Raw genomic sequence first — 13,546 nt, 5'->3', positions numbered from 1 at the left:
CCAGCAAACAGCTGGTCCAGTGGGCTCTTTCCGAGCTGTCAGTGACTGTGTCCGCCCTCCCCCTGAGCCCTGCTGCTCAGGGCGGCTCCCAGGCTCTGAATCTGGCGAGCAGCACATGATTTGGACCCGGCAGAGTTCCACAGGCAGGCGACTTCAAACCGCCATCAACTGGTTTAAAAAAAAGGCAGTGAGTGCCCGTCCCCTGATCCAGGCCCACTGCTCCCCAACACCCTGGCAAACGGCAGGAGGCAGGACAGGCCCCACCCACAGTGAGAGCCCCGTCCACACCGGCAAACGGCAGGAGAGGCCCCGCCCACAGTGAGAGCCCCGCCCACACCGGCAAACGGCAGGAGAGGCCCCGCCCACAGTGAGAGCCCCGCCCACACCGGCAAACCGCACGAGCCAGGACAGGCCCCGCCCACAGTGAGAGCCCCGCCCACACCGGCAAACCGCAGGAGGCAGGACAGGCCCCGCCCACACCGGCAGGAGGCAGGGCAGGCCCCACCCACAGTGAGAGCCCCGCCCCCATCACAAGCCCCGCCCACGCCGGCAAACCGCAGGAGGCAGGACAGGCCCCGCCCACAGTGAGAGCCCCGCCCACACCCGCAGCCCCGCCCCATCACAAGCCCCGCCCACACCGGCAAACCGCGGGAGGCAGGACAGGCCCCGCCCACACCCGCGGCCCCGCCCCATCACAAGCCTCGCCCACACCGGTAAACCGCTGGAGGCAGGACAGGCCCCGCCCACAGTGAAAGCCCAGCCGCCGACCACAAGCCCCGCCTACACCCGCAGCCCCGCCCACACCAGCAAACCGCAGAGGCAGGACAGGCCCCGCCCACACCCGCAGCCCCGCCCCCATCACAAGCCCCGCCCACGCCGGCAAGCCGCAGCGTGGTTAGCAGACAGGCCCCGCCCATAGTGACAGCCCAGTCCCGCCCGCAGCCCCGCCCACACCGGCAAACCGCTGGAGGCAGGACAGGCCCCGCCCACAGTGAGAGCCCAGCCGCCGACCACAAGCCCCGCCCACAACAGCAAACCGCAGCAAGGCAGGAGACAGCAACCGTTCGGAAACAGGCCCCGCCCACAGTGGCAGCCCCGCCCCCATCCGGAGCGTCACTGCCGGCTCCTCGAACCGACAAACTGCGCATGTCCTGGGTCTAATGAGTAACCAGTGAGTACTTCCGGTTTTGCCTAGGCCGGGCGGAAAGGGAAGCTGAAGTGGATCCGAAGTAGCAGAAAAGAGTAAACAGAGCGAAAGAGAACTGAAGCCATGGCGGTAACGGAGGGAGTGCTGAAAAAAATGGTATCAAAGGTAAGGAGAGAGAGTGGCAGAGGGAGTGAGAGCGGGAGAGAGAGAGAGTGTGGCAGAGGGAGTGAGAGAGTGGCAGCGGGAGAGAGATTGTGTGGCAGAGGGAGAGAGAGAGTGGCAGAGGGAGAGAGAGAGAGTGACAGCGGGAGAGAGAGAGGCGCAGGGGGTAGAGAGAGAGTGGCAAAGGGTGAGTGAGTGGCAGAGAGGGAGAGGGAGTGGCAGAGGGTAGAGAGGCAGAGGGTAGAGAGGCAGAGGGTAGAGAGTGGCAGCGGGAGAGAGAGAGAGAGAGTGGCAGCGGGAGAGAGAGAGAGTGGCAGCGGGAGAGAGAGAGTGGCAGCGGGGGAGAGAGAGAGAGAGAGTGGCAGCGGGAGAGAGAGAGAGAGAGTGGCAGCGGGAGAGAGAGAGAGAGAGTGGCAGCGGGAGAGAGAGAGAGTGGCAGCGGGAGAGAGAGAGAGAGAGAGAGTGGCAGCGGGAGAGAGAGAGAGAGAGAGAGTGGCAGCGGGAGAGAGAGAGAGAGTGGCAGCGGGAGAGAGAGAGAGTGGCAGCGGGAGAGAGAGAGTGGCAGCGGGAGAGAGAGAGAGAGAGTGGCAGCGGGAGAGAGAGAGTGGCAGCGGGGGAGAGAGAGAGAGAGTGGCAGCGGGAGAGAGAGAGCGAGAGTGGCAGCGGGAGAGAGAGAGAGAGGCAGCGGGAGAGAGAGTGGCAGCGGGAGAGAGAGAGAGAGAGTGGCAGCGGGAGAGAGAGAGAGAGTGGCAGCGGGAGAGAGAGAGAGAGAGAGTGGCAGGGGAGAGAGAGAGAGAGTGGCAGCGGGAGAGAGAGAGAGAGAGAGTGGCAGCGGAGAGAGAGAGAGAGAGTGGCAGCGGGAGAGAGAGAGAGAGAGTGGCAGCTGGAGAGAGAAGGTGGCAGCGGGAGAGAGAGAGAGAGTGGCAGCGGGAGAGAGAGAGGAGAGAGTGGCAGCGGGAGAGAGAGAGAGTGGCAGCGGAGAGAGAGAGAGAGAGTGGCAGCGGGAGAGAGAGAGAGTGGCAGCGGGAGAGAGAGAGAGAGAGAGAGTGCAGCGGGAGAGAGAGAGTGGCAGCGGAGAGAGAGAGAGAGAGTGGCAGCGGGGAGAGAGAGAGAGAGTGGCAGCGGGAGAGAGAGAGAGAGAGTGGCAGCGGGAGAGAGAGAGAGAGAGTGGCAGCGGAGAGAGAGAGAGCAGAGAGAGTGGCAGCGGGAGAGAGAGCAGAGAGTGGCAGCGGGAGAGAGAGAGAGAGTGGCAGCGGGAGAGAGAGAGAGAGAGAGTGCAGCGGGAGAGAGAGAGAGAGTGGCAGCGGGAGAGAGAGAGAGAGAGTGGCAGCGGAGAGAAGAGAGAGAGTGGCAGCGGGAGAGAGAGAGAGAGAGAGTGGCAGCGGGAGAGAGAGAGAGAGTGGCAGCGGAGAGAGAGAGAGAGAGTGGCAGCGGGAGAGAGAGAGAGAGAGTGGCAGCGGGAGAGAGAGAGAGAGTGGCAGCGGGAGAGAGAGAGAGAGAGTGGCAAGCGGGAAGAGAGAGAGAGAGAGTGGCAGCGGGAGAGAGAGAGAGAGAGTGGCAGCGGGAGAGAGAGAGAGAGTGGCAGCGGGAGAGAGAGAGAGAGAGTGGCAGCGGGAGAGAGAGAGAGAGAGTGGCAGCGGGAGAGAGAGGAGAGAGAGAGTGGCAGCGGGAGAGAGAGAGAGAGTGGCAGCGGGAGAGAGAGAGAGAGTGGCAGCGGGAGAGAGAGAGAGAGAGAGTGGCAGCGGGAGAGAGAGAGAGAGAGTGGCAGCGGGAGAGAGAGAGAGAGAGTGGCAGCGGGAGAGAGAGAGAGAGAGTGGCAGCGGGAGAGAGAGAGAGAGAGTGGCAGCGGGAGAGAGAGAGAGAGAGTGGCAGCGGGAGAGAGAGAGAGTGGCAGCGGGAGAGAGAGAGAGAGAGTGGCAGCGGAGAGAGAGAGAGAGAGTGGCAGCGGGAGAGAGAGAGTGAGCGGGAGAGAGAGAGTGGCAGCGGGAGAGAGAGAGAGAGTGGCAGCGGGAGGAGAGAGAGAGAGAGTGGCAGCGGGAGAGAGAGAGAGAGAGTGGCAGCGGGAGAGAGAGAGAGAGAGTGGCAGCGGGAGAGAGAGAGAGAGAGTGGCAGCGGGAGAGAGAGAGAGAGAGTGGCAGCGGGAGAGAGAGAAGAGAGTGGCAGCGGGAGAGAGAGAGAGAGTGGCAGCGGGAGAGAGAGAGAGAGAGTGGCAGCGGGAGAGAGAGAGAGAGAGAGTGGCAGCGGAGAGAGAGAGAGTGGCAGCGGGAGAGAGAGAGAGAGTGGCAGCGGGAGAGAGAGAGTGGCAGCGGGTGAGAGGCAGCGGGAGAGAGAGTGGCAGCGGGAGAGAGAGTGGCAGCGGGAGAGAGAGTGGCAGGGGAGAGAGAGTGGCAGCGGGAGAGAGAGAGAGAGAGTGGCAGCGGGAGAGAGAGAGAGAGAGTGGCAGCGGGAGAGAGAGAGAGAGAGTGGCAGCGGGAGAGAGAGAGAGAGAGAGAGTGGCAGCGGGAGAGAGAGAGAGTGCAGCGGGAGAGAGAGAGAGAGAGTGGCAGCGGGAGAGAGAGAGAGAGAGTGGCAGCGGGAGAGAGAGAGAGAGAGTGGCAGCGGGAGAGAGTGCAGCGGAGAGAGAGTGGCAGCGGGAGAGAGAGAGAGAGAGAGTGGCAGCGGGAGAGAGAGAGAGAGAGAGAGAGAGAGAGAAGAGTGGCAGCGGGAGAGAGAGTGGCAGCGGGAGAGAGAGAGAGTGGCAGCGGAGAGAGAGAGAGTGGCAGCGGGAGAGAGAGAGTTGCAGAGGGAGAGAGAGAGAGTGGCAGCGGGAGAGAGAGAGAGAAGAGTGGCAGCGGGAGAGAGAGAGAGAGAGAGAGAGAGAGAGTGGCAGCGGGAGAGAGAGAGAGAGTGGCAGCGGGGGAGAGAGAGTGGCAGCGGGAGAGAGAGAGTGGCAGCGGGAGAGAGAGAGAGAGAGTGGCAGCGGGAGAGAGAGAGAGAGAGTGGCAGCGGGAGAGAGAGAGTGGCAGCGGAGAGAGAGAGAGAGTGGCAGCGGGAGAGAGAGAGAGAGTGGCAGCGGGGAGAGAGAGAGAGAGAGAGGCAGCGGGAGGGAGAGAGAGTGGCAGCGGGAGAGAGAGAGAGAGTGGCAGCGGGAGAGAGAGAGTGGCAGTGGGAGAGAGAGAGAGAGAGAGAGTGGCAGCGGGGAGAGAGAGAGAGAGTGGCAGAGGGAGAGAGAGAGAGAGAGTGGCAGCGGGAGTGAGAGAGAGAGAGAGAGGGCAGCGGGAGCGAGAGAGAGTGGCAGCGGAGAGAGAGAGAGAGTGGCAGCGGGAGAGAGAGTGGCAGCGGGAGAGAGAGAGAGTGGCAGCGGGAGAGAGAGAGAGAGAGAGAGTGGCAGCGGGAGAGAGAGAGAGAGAGTGGCAGCGGGAGAGAGAGAGTGGCAGCGGGAGAGAGAGAGAGTGGCAGCGGGAGAGAGAGAGTGGCAGCGGGAGAGAGAGAGTGGCAGCGGGAGAGAGAGAGAGTGGCAGCGGGAGAGAGAGAGTGGCAGCGGGAGAGAGAGAGAGTGGCAGCGGGGAGAGAGAGAGTGGCAGCGGGAGAGAGAGAGAGAGAGTGGCAGCGGGAAGAGAGAGAGAGTGCAGCGGGAGAGAGAGAGAGAGTGGCAGCGGGAGAGAGAGAGAGCCAGCGGGAGAGAGAGAGAGGCAGCGGGAGAGAGAGAGAGAGTGGCAGCGGGAGAGAGAGAGAGAGTGGCAGCGGGAGAGAGAGAGAGAGAGAGTGCAGCGGGAGAGAGAGAGAGAGAGTGGCAGCGGGAGAGAGAGAGAGAGAGTGGCAGCGGAGAGAGAGAGAGAGAGTGGCAGCGGGAGAGAGAGAGAGAGAGAGAGGCAGCGGGAGAGAGAGAGAGAGAGTGGCAGCGGAGAGAGAGAGAGTGGCAGCGGGAGAGAGAGAGAGTGGCAGCGGGAGAGAGAGAGAGTGGCAGCGGGAGAGAGAGAGAGAGTGCAGCGGGAGAGAGAGAGAGTGGCAGCGGGAGAGAGAGAGAGTGGCAGCGGGAGAGAGAGAGTGCAGCGGAGAGAGAGAGAGAGAGAGTGGCAGCGGGAGAGAGGAGAGAGTGGCAGCGGGAGAGAGAGAGAGGCAGCGGGAGAGAGAGAGAGGCAGCGGGAGCGAGAGAGAGAGTGGCAGCGGAGAGAGAGAGAGGGCAGCGGGAGAGAGAGAGTGAGTGCCAGCGGGAGAGAGAGAGAGTGAGTGCCAGCGGGAGAGAGAGAGAGAGAGAGTGGCAGCGGGAGAGAGAGAGAGAGAGGCAGCGGGAGAGAGAGAGAGCGAGCGAGAGAGAGAGAGTGGCAGCGGGAGAGAGAGAGAGTGGGAGAGAGAGAGAGTGGCAGCGGGAGAGAGAGAGAGGGCAGCGGAGAGAGAGAGAGTGGCAGCGGGAGAGAGAGAGAGAGAGTGGCCAGCGGGAGAGAGAGAGAGAGAGTGCAGCGGGAGAGAGAGAGAGAGTGGCAGCGGGAGAGAGAGAGAGAGAGTGGCAGCGGGAGAGAGAGAGAGAGAGTGGCAGCGGGAGAGAGAGAGAGAGAGTGGCAGCGGGAGAGAGAGAGAGAGTGGCAGCGGGAGAGAGAGAGAGAGAGAGAGTGGCAGCGGAGAGAGAGAGTGGCAGCGGGAGAGAGAGAGAGGGAGAGAGAGAGAGTGGCAGCGGGAGAGAGAGAGAGAGAGTGGCAGCGGGAGAGAGAGAGAGTGGCAGCGGGAGAGAGAGAGAGTGGCAGCGGGAGAGAGAGAGGCAGCGGGAGAGAGAGAGAGGCAGCGGGAGCGAGAGAGAGAGTGGCAGCGGGAGAGAGAGAGAGAGTGCCAGCGGGAGAGAGAGAGTGCAGCGGAGAGAGAGAGAGAGAGAGTGCAGCGGGAGAGAGAGAGAGAGAGTGGCAGCGGGAGAGAGAGAGAGAGAGAGAGGCAGCGGGAGCGAGAGAGAGAGAGTGGGAGAGAGAGAGAGTGGCAGCGGGAGAGAGAGAGAGTTGCAGCGGAGAGCGAGAGTGAGTGCCAGCGGGGGAGAGAGAGAGAGTGGCAGCGGAGAGAGAGAGTGGCAGCGGGAGAGAGAGAGAGAGGGCAGCGGGAGAGAGAGAGAGAGTGGCAGCGGGAGAGAGAGAGAGAGAGAGAGGCAGCGGGAGCGAGAGAGAGAGAGAGAGAGTGGCAAGCGGGAGAGAGAGAGAGAGTGGCAGCGGGAGAGAGAGAGTGGCAGCGGGAGAGAGAGAGAGTGGCAGCGGGAGAGAGAGAGAGAGAGTGGCAGCGGGAGAGAGAGAGAGAGAGTGGCAGCGGGAGAGAGAGAGAGAGTGGCAGCGGGAGAGAGAGAGAGAGAGTGGCAGCGGGAGAGAGAGAGAGAGAGGAGTGGCAGCGGGAGAGAGAGAGAGTGGCAGCGGGAGAGGAGAGAGTGGCAGCGGGAGAGAGAGAGAGAGAGTGGCAGCGGGAGAGAGAGAGAGAGAGTGGCAGCGGGAGAGAGAGAGAGAGAGTGGCAGCGGGAGAGAGAGAGAGAGAGTGGCAGCGGGAGAGAGAGAGAGAGAGTGGCAGCGGGAGAGAGGAGAGAGAGTGGCAGCGGGAGAGAGAGAGAGAGAGTGGCAGCGGGAGAGAGAGAGAGAGTGGCAGCGGGAGAGAGAGAGAGAGTGGCAGCGGGAGAGAGAGAGAGAGAGTGACAGCGGAGAGAGAGAGAGAGTGGCAGCGGGAGAGAGAGAGGAGAGAGTGGCAGCGGGAGAGAGAGAGAGAGAGTGGCAGCGGGAGAGAGAGAGAGAGAGTGGCAGCGGGAGAGAGAGAGAGAGAGAGAGTGGCAGCGGGAGAGAGAGAGTGGCAGCGGGAGAGAGAGTGGCAGCGGGAGAGAGAGAGAGAGAGAGTGGCAGCGGGAGAGAGAGAGAGAGAGTGCCAGCGGGAGAGAGAGAGAGAGAGTGGCAGCGGGAGAGAGAGAGAGAGAGTGGCAGCGGGAGAGAGAGAGAGAGAGTGGCAGCGGGAGAGAGAGAGAGAGAGTGGCAGCGGAGAGAGAGAGAGAGAGTGGCAGCGGGAGAGAGAGAGAGAGAGTGGGCAGCGGGAGAGAGAGAGAGAGAGAGTGGCAGCGGGAGAGAGAGAGTGGCAGCGGGAGAGAGAGAGAGTGGGAGAGAGAGAGTGGCAGCGGGAGAGAGAGAGAGAGAGAGAGTGGCAGCGGGAGAGAGAGAGAGTGGCAGCGGGAGAGAGAGAGAGTGGCAGCGGGAGAGAGAGAGAGAGTGCCAGCGGAGAGAGAGAGTGGCAGCGGGAGAGAGAGAGAGAGAGAGAGTGCAGCGGGAGAGAGAGAGAGAGAGTGGCAGCGGGAGAGAGAGAGAGAGAGAGAGCAGCGGGAGCGAGAGAGAGAGAGAGTGGGAGAGAGAGAGAGTGGCAGCGGGAGAGAGAGAGAGTGGCAGCGGGAGAGAGAGAGAGTGAGTGCCAGCGGGAGAGAGAGAGAGAGAGTGGCAGACGGTGAGAGAGAGAGTGGCAGCGGGAGAGAGAGAGAGAGTGGCAGCGGGAGAGAGAAGAGAGAGTGGCAGCGGGAGAGAGAGAGAGAGAGAGAGGCAGCGGGAGCGAGAGAGAGAGAGAGAGAGTGCAGCGGGAGAGAGAGAGAGAGTGGCAGCGGGAGAGAGAGAGTGGCAGCGGGAGAGAGAGAGAGTGGCAGCGGGAGAGAGAGAGAGAGAGTGGCAGCGGAGAGAGAGAGAGAGAGAGTGGCAGCGGGAGAGAGAGAGAGAGTGGCAGCGGGAGAGAGAGAGAGAGAGTGGCAGCGGGAGAGAGAGAGAGAGAGTGGCAGCGGGAGAGAGAGAGAGTGGCAGCGGGAGAGAGAGAGTGGCAGCGGAGAGAGAGAGAGAGAGAGTGGCAGCGGGAGAGAGAGAGAGAGAGTGGCAGCGGGAGAGAGAGAGAGAGAGTGGCAGCGGGAGAGAGAGAGAGAGAGTGGCAGCGGGAGAGAGAGAGAGAGTGGCAGCGGGAGAGAGAGAGAGAGAGTGGCAGCGGGAGAGAGAGAGAGAGAGTGGCAGCGGGAGAGAGAGAGAGAGAGAGTGGCAGCGGGAGAGAGAGAGAGAGTGGCAGCGGGAGAGAGAGAGAGAGTGACAGCGGGAGAGAGAGAGAGTGGCAGCGGGAGAGAGAGAGAGAGAGTGGCAGCGGGAGAGAGAGAGAGAGAGTGGCAGCGGGAGAGAGAGAGAGAGAGTGGCAGCGGGAGAGAGAGAGAGAGAGAGAGTGCAGCGGGAGAGAGAGAGTGGCAGCGGGATGAGAGAGTGGCCAGCGGGAGAGAGAGAGAGAGAGAGTGGCAGCGGGAGAGAGAGAGAGAGTGGCAGCGGGAGAGAGAGAGAGAGAGTGGCAGCGGGAGAGAGAGTGGCAGCGGGAGAGAGAGAGAGAGAGAGAGTGCAGCGGGAGAGAGAGAGAGAGAGTGGCAGCGGGAGAGAGAGAGTGGCAGCGGGAGAGAGGAGAGAGTGGCAGCGGGAGAGAGAGAGAGAGAGTGGCAGCGGGAGAGAGAGTGGCAGCGGAGAGAGAGAGAGAGTGGCAGCGGGAGAGAGAGAGTGGCAGCGGGAGAGAGAGAGTGGCAGCGGGAGAGAGAGAGAGTGCCAGCGGGAGAGAGAGAATGCCAGCGGGAGAGAGAGAGAGAGAGTGGCAGCGGGAGAGAGAGAGAGAGTGGCAGCGGGAGAGAGAGAGAGAGTGGCAGCGGGAGAGAGAGAGTGGCAGCGGGAGAGAGAGAGTGGCAGCGGGAGAGAGAGAGTGGCAGCGGGAGAGGGAGAGTGGCAGCAGGAGAGGGAGAGTGGCAGCAGGAGAGAGAGAGAGTGGCAAAGGGAGAGTGGGAGTGGCAGAGGGAGAGGGAGTGGGAGAGGGAGTGGCAGCGGGAGAGAAAGTGAGTGGCAGCGGGAGAGAGAGAGTGGCAGCGGAGAGAGAGAGTGGCAGCGGGAGAGAGAGGCAGCGGGAGAGAGAGAGTGGCAGCGGGAGAGAGAGAGAGTGGCAGCGGGAGAGAGAGAGAGGCAGCGGGAGAGAGAGAGAGTGGCAGCGGGGGAGGGAGAGAGTGGCAGCGGGAGAGTGGCAGCGGGAGAGAGTGGCAGCGGGAGAGAGTGGCAGCGGGAGAGGGAGAGAGTGAGAGTGGCAGCGGGAGAGAGAGAGAGAGTGGCAGCGGGAGAGAGAGAGAGAGTGGCAGCGGGAGAGAGAGAGAGTGGCGGAGGGAGAGAGAGAGTGGCGGAGAGAGAGAGTGGCGGAGGGAGAGAGTGGCGGAGGGAGAGAGTGGCGGAGAGAGAGAGAGTGGCGGAGGGAGAGAGAGAGAGAGTGGCGGAAGGAGAGAGAGAGTGTGGCGGAGAGAGTGGCGGAGAGAGTGAGTGGCGGAGAGAGAGAGTGGCGGAGGGAGAGAGAGAGAGAGTGAGTGGCGGAGAGAGAGAGAGTGGCAGAGAGAGAGAGGCGGGAAGGAGAGAGAGAGTGGCGGAGGGAGAGAGAGAGAGAGTGGCGGAGAGAGAGTGGCGGAGGAGAGAGAGAGAGAGTGAGTGGTGGAGGGAGAGAGAGAGAGGCGGAGAGAGAGAGTGGCGGAAGGAGAGAGAGAGAGTGGCGGAGGGAGAGAGAGAGTGTGAGTGGCGGAGAGAGAGAGAGTGGCAGAGAGAGAGAGAGAGTGGCGGAAGGGGAGAGAGAGAGAGTGGGAGCGGCGGAGGGGGAGAGAGAGGGGGGAGGGAGAGGGGGAGCGGCAGAGGGGGCGGGAGAGGGGGAGCAGGGGAGCGGGAGAGGGGGAGCGGCGGAGAGGGAGGAGGGGGGAGGGAGGGGGGAGCGGCGGAGGGGGAGGGAGGGAGGAGGGAGCGGCGGAGGGGGAGGGAGGGGGCAGAGCGGCGGAGGGGGCAGAGCAGCGGAGGGGGGAGCGGGAGGGAGGGGAGAGAGCGGCGGGGGGGAGGGAGGGGGGTGAGAGTGGTGGGAGGGGAGCGGGTGAGAGTGGCGGGGGTGAGGGGGGAGAGAGTGGTGAGGGGGAGTGTGGCGGAAGGGGAGTGTTGGGGAGGGGGGAGGGAGTGGGAGAGGGAGGGAGACTGAGTGAGGGAGGGACTGAGTGGCAGAGGGAGAGAGTGGTAGAGAGAATGGCAGAGGGAGAGAGACAGAGACATGATAGAATTTTTCATTAATGAAGAAGTCCAATCCAAAACTAGGGTCCTAAATCTAAACATAGGAATCTACGAAGGTTTGAGGTGTGAGTTGGCTATGATAGATTGGGGAGCTTCAATAAAAGACATGACGGTAGATAGGCAATGGCTAACATTTAAGGAACGAATGCATGAATTGCAGCAGTTATACATTCCTTTCTGGCGCAAAAACACAAAAGGAAAAGCGGCCCAACCATGGCTAACAAAATAAATTATGGATAGTATTCGATCCAAAGAGGAGTTATATAAAGTTGCCAGATCAAGTAGCAAGCCTGAGGATTGGGAGCAGTTTAGAGTTCAGCAAAAAAGGATCAAGAGATTGATTAAGAGGGGAAAATAGAGTATGAGAGTAACTTGCAAGAACATAAAGCGGACTGTAAAAGCTTCTACAAGTATGTAAAAAGAATAAGAGTAGCGACAGACAAATGTAGGTCCTGTACAGTCAGAAACGGGAGAATTTATAATGGGGAACAAGGAAATGGCAGAGCAATTAAACAAATACTTTGGTTCTGTCTTCACGGAAGAGGACACAAGTAACTTCCCAGAAATGCTAGGGAACCAAGGTCTAGTGAGAAGGAGGAATTAAAGGAAATTAGTATTAGTAAAAAAAATAGTGCTGGTGAAATTAATGGGACTGAAACCTGATAAATCACCAGGGCCTGATAATCTGCACCCCAGAGTACTAAAAGAGGTAGCCATGGAAATAGTGGATGCATTGATTGTCATCTTCCAAAATTCTATAGATTATGGAGCAGTTCCTGCAGATTGAGGGTGGCAAATGTAACCCCACTATTTAAAAAAGGAGGAGAGAAAACAGGGAACTACAGACCGGTTAGCCTAACATCAGTAGTAGGGAAAATGCTAGAGTCTATTATATAGGTATGTGAAAAGGATAAGATTGGCAAAGGTAAATGTAGGTCCTTTACAGTCAGAGACGGGAGAATGTTATAATGGGGAATGAGGAAATGGCAGAGAAATTAATTAATACTTTGTTTCTGTCTTCACGGAGGAAGACACAAAAAACCGCCCAGAAATACGAGAAAACCAAGGGTGTGGTGAGAATGAGGAACTTAAAGAAATTATTATTAGTAAAAAAAACAGTACTAGCAAAATTAATGGGACTAAAAGTTGATAATTCCCAAGGACCGGATGACCTACATCCTAGGGTTTTGAAAGAGGTGGCCATTGGGATAGTGGACGTATTGGTTGTCATCTTCCAATATTCTATAGATTCTGGAACGGTTCCTGCAGATTGGAGGATAGCAAATGTAACCCCGCTATTTAAGAAAGGAGGGAGAGAGAAAACGGGGAACTACAGACCTGTTAGTCTCACATCAGTAGTTGGGAGGATGCAATAACTGGGCACTTAGAAACTAATAGTAAGATTGGGCAGAGTCAACATGGATTTATGAAAGGGAAATCCTGTTTGACAAACCTATTGGAGTTCTTTGAGGATGTAACTAGTGGAGTAGACAAAGGGGAACCGGTAGATGTGGTGTATTTGGATTTTCAGAAGGCCTTCGATAAGGCCCCACACGAGGTTGGTGAACAAAATTAGGGTACATGGAATTGGGGGTAATATACTAGCATGGATTGAGAATTGGTTAACAGACAGAAAACAAAGAGTAGGGATAAACGGGTCTTTTTCAGGATGGCAGGCTGTGACTAGTGGGGTACCGCAAGGATCGGTGCTTGGGCCCCAGCTATTCACAATCTATATCAATGATTTGGCTGAGGGGACTAAATGTAACATTTCCAAATTTGCTGATGATACAAAGCTAGGTGGCTGTGTCAGTTGTGAAGAGGCTTCAAGGGGATCTCGACAGGCTCAGTGGGTGGGCGAGAACATGGCAGATGGATTATAATGTGGGTAAATGTGAAGTTATCCACTTTGTTAGAAAAAACAGAAATGGTGAAAGATTGGGGAATGCAGATGCTCAAAAGGACTTGGGTGTCCTTGTACATGAGTCACTGAAAGTGAATCTGCAGGTGCAGCAAGCCATTAGGAAGGCAAATGGTATGCTGGCCTTCATTACAAGAGGATTTGAGTACAGGAGTAAAGAAGTCTTACTCCAATTATACAGGGCCTTGGTGAGACCACAGCTGGAGTACTGTGTACAATTTTGGAATTCTTACCTAAAGAAGGATATACTTGCCATAGAGGGAGTGCAACGAAGGTTCACGAGATTGATTCCTGGGATGGCGGGACTGTTGTATGAGAAGAGATTGAGTAAACTAGGCCTGTATTCTCTTGAATTCAGAAGAATGAGAGGGGATCTCATCGAAGCATACAAAATTATTACAGGGCTTGATAGGGTTGATGCTGGGAGAATGTTTCCCTTGGCTGGGAAGTCTAGAACCAGGGGCCACAGCCTCAGGATAAAGGGTAGACCATTCAGGACTGAGATGAGAAGAAATTTCTTCACACAGAGGGTGGTGAATCTTTGGAATTCTCTATCCCAGAGGGCTGTGGAGGCTCAGTCATTGGGTATATTCAAAACAGAAGTCGATAGACTTCTGACTAGTAAGGGCATCAAGGGATATGGCGATAAGGCCAGTGAATGGAGTTGAGGCAGAAGATCAGCCATGATCTCATTGAATGGCGGAGCAGGCTCGAAGGGCCGAATGGCCTACTGCTCCTATTTCTTATGTTCTTAAAGGATGTGATAACAGGACACTCAGAAAATATCAACGGGATTAGACAAAGTCAACATGGATTTATGAAAGGGAAATCTGGGATGGCATATGAGGAGAGATTGGATCGACTAGGCCTGTATTCACTAGGGTTTAGAAGAATGAGAGGAGATCTCATTGAAACATATAAAATTTTGACAGGGCTAGACAGACTGGATGCAGGGAGGATGTTTCCCCTGGCTGGGAGATCTAGAATGAGGGGTCACAGTCTCAAGATACGGGGTAGGACATTTAGGAACGAGATGAGGAGAAATTTCTTCACTCAGAGGGTGGTGAACCTGTGGAATTCTCTACCACAGAGGACTGTGGAGGCCAAGTCACTGAATATATTTAAGAAGGCGATAGATAGATTCCTAGACACAAAAGGCATTAAGGGGTATGGGGAGAGAGCTGGAATATGGTATTGAGATAGAGGATCAGCCATGATCATATTGCATGATGGAGCAGGCTCAAAGGGCCGAAT

General features: G+C 58.4%; 1 protein-coding gene across 2 annotated transcripts in view; it reads left to right on the top strand.

The window, feature by feature from the left end:
- The first annotated feature begins 1,148 nt into the window (after positions 1-1,148).
- The window catches only part of tsg101a (tumor susceptibility 101a), a 56,588-nt gene continuing 44,190 nt past the window's right edge, over positions 1,149-13,546 (top strand). Inside the window, exon 1 of one of the 2 annotated variants that reach the window (XM_086007723.1) lies at positions 1,149-1,312. In XM_086007723.1, the coding sequence (XP_085863849.1) occupies positions 1,271-1,312 (42 nt within the window). In that variant the 5' untranslated portion in view covers positions 1,149-1,270. The remainder of the gene's footprint in view (positions 1,313-13,546) is intronic. The other variant, XM_086007722.1, reaches the window with a different exon arrangement.

The sequence above is a fragment of the Somniosus microcephalus genome, chromosome 15 (assembly GCF_052327205.1).
Source record: "Somniosus microcephalus isolate GS21.2 chromosome 15, FLI_Smic_1.0, whole genome shotgun sequence".
In the NCBI taxonomy this organism is placed as follows: domain Eukaryota; kingdom Metazoa; phylum Chordata; class Chondrichthyes; order Squaliformes; family Somniosidae; genus Somniosus; species Somniosus microcephalus.
The sequence above is the reverse complement of the archived record's forward strand: the minus strand, read 5'-3'. Positions and strand labels throughout refer to the sequence as shown.